We start from the raw sequence: 7,900 nt of genomic DNA, 5'->3' as shown, positions 1-7,900 counted from the left end.
TAGAGGTTTCCGCCAAACAGAAACAATGCTGAATACATCTTTTTTTTAAAAGGTAGAAAAGTATTTAAATGCTCCTCCAATAAAAGTAATTTTGGAAACCACTGTCTATTATATTAATTATTACGCTCAATTTGTTTGATCATGTTATAATACTAGGCAAGGCTCGAATTGACCGGAGCGGGGCGGTTCATCGAATTGGCAAAATTATCGCTGTCTCGTGGAAAAAATAAATTAGACTGAGGTAGATAAGTCATATAACAAAAAAGTTACTTATTTTTATAAGATACAAGCTGAAGTACCCGGCTTCGCACAGGGTCACTGTGTATACATTTATCTTAGATATTTAAAAAATAATAAGTAATTATTTTTGTGATATTAAAGTATCTGTGTAATACAATATGGCAATATGAAAATAATTCTAATAGGAGTAAAGGTCAAACAAAAGAACACTAAATGAAAATCGAATCCAAAATATGCAAACGTTATTAATGTGTAAAAAATTCAAAATTGGATGGAACAAACAAACAACTTTGTATTTTATATAATACTAATTTAGAAACCTTCGCAGGTGTGCGCACAACAACTGACAAACGTTTCATCGCAATCGGATTAATGGTATACTAACACATACAAATAGAAGATTGTTTTCTAATTCAGAAATCTTCGCGGGCATGCCCACGACAACTGATCAAAATTTCATCGCAATCGGATGAATGGTATAAGAACGCATACGAATAAAAGAAGATAGAATAGAAGAAAAATAAGATGAAAATGGTTGTACCAATTCAGAAACCTTTGCGGGCGTGAGAACAACACTTGATCAAACTTTCATTGCAATCGGATGAATGGTATAGAAACGCATACAAATAGAAGAAGGTGGTTGTATTAATTCAGAAACCTTCGCGGGTGTTGGCACAATTACTGACTAAGTTTCGTTGCAATCGGATGAATGGTATAGGAACTAAATGAAGAAGATGGTTGCACTAATTCGCAAGTGCAAGCAACAAGTTGACAAAGTTTTATCGCAATCGGATGAACGGTATGGCAGCGCATAAAATACGAACAAACAAACAAATATTGATTTATATATATTAGATAGATACATAAAATTAGATAAGTAACTATGTTAATATTTTCGGAAAATTATCGTGCGTTTCGGTTCGTAATTTTTTAGGTACTGTTCGGTTATACGGAATACAGCGGAAAACGCATTTTGAAAATAGCCGATAAACTGGATTATTTGTTAGGTTAACCTAACCAAACTAACAAATAATCCAGTTTATCGGCTATTTCCAAAATGGGTTTTCCGCTGTATTCCGTATAACCGAACAGTACCATTTTTTATATTTCGAGAGCTGCAACTAGGCCACCGTGGGTGCTGATTGTTTTGTTATACTTTAGTCAAAATAAATTTATTATTGAAGAATTGGGAAGGAAGTTTTTTGCAAAAAAAAACATTTTTCAGTCATCTATTTATTTATGTACAAATCTACACTAATTTATAATGTAACTAGAATTAATTTTATTAACGGAAATATAACATCAGTGGTGAAGGGTGGAGGTAGGCTGTGGAGATGTGATATAAATAGTGCACAAGAAACTTTATCAGTCATACTCATTTGTTTTCATTGAACTAAGAATACAAATTTATTGCAGATGATATTGGTTAATTTTTAATATTAGAGGTAGGCTGTGGAGATCTGACTAGATAATAAATATTCTACCCATAAAATATCTAAAATCATGTATGATTTAATGGCAAACTTTATAGATAAAAGAATATTTTTTATCTAGTATTATGGTTTGCTTTAGGCGGGGTTTAGTTGAATTTTAAAAACTAACCAATGCCATCTGCAATACATAATCTTAGTTCAATGAAAACGAATAAGCATGAGTGACAAAGTTTCGTGTGACTATTAATAACTCCGGTGGGCAGGATGATGCATTCTGGTGCTTGCAGTCTTAGGGTTAGGGTAGAGGAGGGAGGGAGGAGGTGCTTGCAGAGGCTTAGAACACATAGTTATATATCAGTACAAGTGATTCATCATCACACATCTTGTAGTTTGATACCTCTGTGCACAGTTGGATTTATTATTAGTGACACATTAAAATTAGGGGTAAAGTTGCAAAGGATGAATGAGTCATTATCTTAAACATTTGATTAATCATTACTAAGACTGCACATTTTCTAGGTAGAAACAGTTTGATTAGGTATCCCACTGACCGGCTTTCCGCTTTGGATCATTACTATCGATGGTACACAATATTACACTTGACATTAGACGTATTTGTTTAAATTGTTGTTGATCTGTGTCACCTATGAAGTAGGATAATTTTTAAACTTTGCAGCGAAGTAAACGCAGGTAATTTAATGTTTGGCCGGGCCACACCGCCCACTCAGAGCAGCACATATCTTGGTGATTCGGGGGTGATTTTTCAACCAACATAAATTACAAAAGTATAACATCTATAAAATAGAGCGTGACGCGTTGGTAGTTTATCTAGAATGTTCCTATCTAGTAGATTTTTGTTGCTTGGCACATGGTATGCGACCTTGCTCTTGAGGATGTTAGCATCGCAGGTAGGTATGTTTTATTTTCATACCCAAGGTATGCATTCAATTATTGCAAATTACAATATTACGATTTTGTTATGTAAAAATTATTTTGATATTCTTTCTGATATTCAACAGTGAATTATGGCATTTATGTATTGAATTTACAAAGGGCAGGGTAGGTTTGGTATTACTATTTATGTCAGATCTCCACAGGCTACTTCCACCCTCCTCCACTGTAAAACATTAATTTTTCCATTAAACCTAACAAAAAACCATTCCATTTGTACGCAAGCATTAAACTTTGCCGTACCTATTTAAAAGAATTGATTTGAACTCCACAGAATAGTTATAATTCATTATTTCGAATGAGATAAAAAAATAATGAATTTTGTGTTTGTTATATTTTTTGGAAAAGCTACACCAGAAAAGTCAACACCACTTCAATTATTGTGGTTTAAGCTTTCATACAGAATACTGTAAGCGGTTTCCTTAAAAAAATCTACTCTTTCAAAATTCCTTGTTCTTTGGCCAATCTCATTATCTTTGCCATGGCAGGAGATAACTCTTTGGGTTTTTCTTCTACAGGTGTGTCCGGGAACGGATTCCATGGACCCTGAATAGAAGGGTGTACGGTTGCAAGCTGCTTTCGAAATCTGAGACCTGATTTTCCAGAAGAGCCAATGAGATCATTGACCCAATGGGCCACTTCTTCACGGGATTTCCCATGACATGATATCAGCTCACGATCTCCATTTACTGAAAAAAAAATATTGCAACATACATTAATACAATGGAGATATAGTTCTAGTCAGATGAAATTACGCAAACACATACAAACCTACAATTATTTTTATTTTCGGTTAGCTATTTTAAGCAAAAGCTGTAATCCTTAATAAATGACCAGAATATTCGACGCGATCGTTTGGACATTTTGTGGGATTGATTTCAAATATTTTATTTCTATTCACACCGCCTTCACCAGAAAAACAATGTTGCACAGGTAGTACGTTTGGCTGAATTTCAATCAAATTATTATTACGCATAGCAACTTAGGCTTAGACTTTGCAAAAAACTACTATCAAGTGAAACGAAAAAATTGAAACCGGGGGGTTTGCTATGGTGAGAAGAGCGCATCGCCTTCTTTGTCTGACTTTACATTTATCCTAAATTGTAACAGCAGTTCAAATCATTTTGAATAACTGAAATAAATTGATCAGAATCCAAAAAAGTACCCAATATAATTGGGACCACAAAAAATGAATAAGTAATATTGTGACTGGACCTCAAAAAAGCATATTCCGGATATTCAAATGTCATTTTGAAGAAAAGTTATAAACAAGTGAACGCCGATAATGAATATAATAAAATCTTACAGTATTCTCCAACCAGTGACGGACTACGATGCCTTCTTGGTTTGACATAAAGTACAATACCGGGATTGTTTCGGGCCAAATCCAACATGTCATTCTCAATGAAGTCTCTGGAATTCGTTATTATTTTAAGTTCATTATTCACATTTAATTTTAAATGTATGTAACAACATCATAATATGCTTTCCATCCACCAAGTCTCGAACGTTGCGCCCTTCAAAGTTATGCTGTAGGGTCACAGGAAGAACTTAGCTGTGAATGGCGCACAGGATTCGTAACAGCAACAGAAAATATTTTATTGATAATATTAATAGTGACTGAGCATTTTCGCCAAAGTTTGTACATTGCGTTTTTGGTATGTCCCATGACTTTGATTGATTTTTTCATAGTTATTATATTATAGAATATTGGAAAGTTATGTATTTTTAACATGCAAATTTATTAATTTACTTTATTTGATCAGTTAAATACAACTATCTGACCTGTATATATTTTTAATTGATTATTTAGATCGAAAAGTAGTGTGTTTTTACCATGTCCCACCCCTAAATTCAAATAAACAATAAACGACAATAAAGTCTGATTTCGTCATTAATTTTGAGTGTGTAAAATTAAATTTGTAGTGTCTTCAACAGCTTACATTATACATTTTTGGAAAATATACAGTTTTTCCGTAAATTAGGACCAATATTGAAAAAAATCACGTTTAAAGTGTCCCAGGATATTTGAAAAAGTGGAATTCCACATTCCGTTACCATGATTTTAGCATGACGGCGAAAAATTTTCACTTTAAATATGTATTTTTTTAATGTAGCAACACTTTTGTATAACACTGATCACCATTTACAATTTAAATTGTTGGTGTGTGTCAGTATCGCTATTGGAACAGGTTGCTTTCTGGGTTGGTCATTTAAGAAGTTCCACTACTGTTACCACGATTTGTAAGGTAAGAAATCACATATTTCCATTTAACATACTATACATATGGAGCTTATCTTTCATACTACAGATATAACAAAACATATCGCAAGTTTAACAATAAAACTAAGCTAAATTTTTGCTTCAAACACTTCTGAAACAGAATCTGTTACTTCCATTCCGAAACTATATTGGTGGTAACGCATATGTGGAATGTAAAAGTAACGAAATGGAATGCATAAAGTTGGGTTTACATTGTGTGTTTAGTTCTTCATAGATTATAAAAAGTTTTATTTTGTCTGTTCGTATGAAAAACAAAAATATTTTCATTAAAAAATATAGAAAATAACCTGACCATATAATAGATATGCATTATATTCTCTTTAAAAATTTTTTTTTTTATTTAGTTGTACCAATTCATTTTTTGGATGCCGCTCACTCCTGCTCAGAAAATGAGAATTTATAGGAAGAGATTAAAACACGATCCAGCAAAATATGACGAATATAAAAAAAAATATTTAAAAAGAATTAAGCTCAAGATTAAAAAAATATGTGATATGTCTGAATACGCAAAACTAGCGCAGATAAAAGTATGGACAGATAAAAAAACAACAGATGGAAAAGAAAAAACACCAGACTGAAATAATTGCGAGACAGGCACTGGCTCTGTCATACTCTTTCTGTTATACGCCACCAAAATTTTAAAACTTGTCCATACATTTTAGGTATAGAAATTTATAAAAATGTATGAAAATTTTTTTTTTTGTCACGTTTAAGAGAAATGTGTACCCTATTAGATTTAATACCTGGAACTTTAGGTATTCGCGAAATGTCAGAAAAGTACGTCTTGATTACAATCAACCTGTATAGCTACATTTTATGTTTATGAATACAAATCAATTTTGAACTTGGTTATTACGAGGAAGATGGGACCGACTGAATTTGCTTGTTATAAGCGTTACTCGTTATATCAGAGAATTGGTATTTTTAAATGAGCATGTCACATTACACAAAAAATCGAAAATAAAAAATCTGGAAACCATCGTAAAAATCCCCGAAACAAGCATGGCATTCATAAACAATACAAAAGAAGTTGTTTGTTGTAATGAACGCTGGTAGGTACCTACGGACTTCACAAACCTTGGATTTTTCAACCATATGTGTGGATACTTTTTTATTATTGTCGGCGAAACACCAATAAGGTAGGTACTTAGACACTTTACTAGTGTCATAAACGTAATCCGACCCAGGCGGCATCCTGTCCAATCAGATTTTATTGCTTAGGGTCGAAATGTTTTTAAACGATGGACACATTAACAGTATTTTAGCTCGGTATATCCGATAAGTTGCTCGTTATAACAGTGAATAAATTTAATGTATGGCGAAAATCATAAACCAAATGTCAACAAATGTATCCTTATTACATCCGAGATCTCGCTATGTCCGAGATCGTAATAACCGAGTTTAACTGTAATTATTTTCATAAAAGTTATATACTCCGTGCCGCGCTAGGAACTCGCGTCCGAATCCCTTGCTGATTTATTTTTTTCATATATTGTTAATTTGCTTTAAAATATTTTTGATCTGAGTTACAAATAATATAAATGCCAAATAAAAGTTATGGTAATGTATAAGTAGTGTGTCAAAATTATTACCTACCTTATTTTACTAGTATTGTGAAATTTATTATAAAATATGTCTATTTTCGTGATTAAGTTTGATTTGTTTTGTTATTGTGACACACGTTGAATATATATCTGACTATCAAAAAATTCAAATAAATTTCATAAAACAAAAATTTGTTTTCATGGTAACATGTAACTTTAGCTTTACAAATTACATTCCGTTACCATTTCGTTCACTTCCGAAAATGTCCCAAAAAAAGTTGAACGTTAACTATTTTTCATTTGATTATTAAATAACGAAACTTTTGTATTTTTCCAATAAAATTTAGTAAAAGTAATTACCGTCTTTAAAAAATAGCAGAACGAACATTGATTGGTTTTTTCAAACATTAAAGGAAAAATGCTCTGCCATTATAGATATAGGGAAACGGAGTGGAACGAAATGTGCCCAAGAATTAAAATTCAATAATATTTTTTGACTATTTGTAGTTGTATTTTTAAGTGTATGGTTTTTTTCATCTAATAGAGCTCTTTTAAGTGATAAAAAGTGTCTCATTCATGTTTTATAAGCTTAGTTTCGTGGTCACGGAACGGAAACTTATTATGCCCAATTTCATAATAAAAATTATATAAATATTGTATTAATCAATATTTTGCTGAAAAATTGATGTCACTAATTCAGCAATAGAACCAGGAATCTGCTAGCTATATAAAAATGGTTAATTTGAGTGAAAAAATAATATTACCCAAATTTCAAACATGTACAAACTTTGGCGAAAATGCCCGACTACGAAAAGTAACTTAAAATAATATTGTATTACCTGACCCCCCTACTACCGCCGTGATGCTTGCAAAATTTTATAACTAATCTTTGCAATTGACACACGTGCCTACCGACACCATTCTCAAGCGGAGCTCTCAAGAATCCTGATTTCAAAAATAAATGGGAATGAGACATTATAATATTAAACGACCACTTTCTAGGTTATGTCATAGACTAATGTCAAATATACAATGAATCAGTGTTGCCATCTTTTTGTCACCTAATTATTATAGTATTAAATTATTAAAGTATTTCCGCAAAAAATATTGTACGCCTTGTAATGGACATGACACATTGTGTTGGTTCGCCGAATATGCTTCTTTTGCAAAATTATAGTACTTATTGCGTGTTTTTTCCGATAGGTATTCAAAATTGTAATAGATTGGGCATACCTTTTTAATATCGTATAGACGTAGGTCCATAGTACGTGAACCAAAATTATAGTACGTTGAAAACGCTAAATTTTATTATTATAGTATGTCCAGTAGCGTTTAACTTTATTTTGACGGATGCGCATGCGCAGTGGGTATAAAGTAAATAATTTAGGATAGCTACTTTTGGTTATCTGTTCCAGCAAGTAATCCGACCATCTGGACCGTCAAAAGTT

General features: G+C 32.3%; 1 protein-coding gene across 1 annotated transcript; it reads right to left on the bottom strand.

Moving 5' to 3' along the window:
- Positions 1 to 1,457: 1,457 nt before the first annotated feature.
- mRpL43 (mitochondrial ribosomal protein L43) lies at positions 1,458 to 7,469 on the bottom strand. The gene is made up of 3 exons (XM_085954601.1): positions 7,292 to 7,469; positions 3,931 to 4,037; positions 1,458 to 3,313 (listed from the first exon to the last, which is right to left on the bottom strand). Exons 1-3 carry the CDS (start codon positions 7,426 to 7,428, stop codon positions 3,057 to 3,059), a joined length of 501 nt encoding a protein of 166 aa, XP_085810727.1. The 5' UTR covers positions 7,429 to 7,469; the 3' UTR covers positions 1,458 to 3,056.
- Between the last annotated feature and the right edge of the window lie 431 nt (positions 7,470 to 7,900).

This window comes from Rhyacophila brunnea, unplaced genomic scaffold (assembly GCF_057557595.1).
Source record: "Rhyacophila brunnea isolate RB1 unplaced genomic scaffold, BYU_Rbru_1.0 scaffold_4, whole genome shotgun sequence".
In the NCBI taxonomy this organism is placed as follows: domain Eukaryota; kingdom Metazoa; phylum Arthropoda; class Insecta; order Trichoptera; family Rhyacophilidae; genus Rhyacophila; species Rhyacophila brunnea.
The sequence above is the reverse complement of the archived record's forward strand: the minus strand, read 5'-3'. Positions and strand labels throughout refer to the sequence as shown.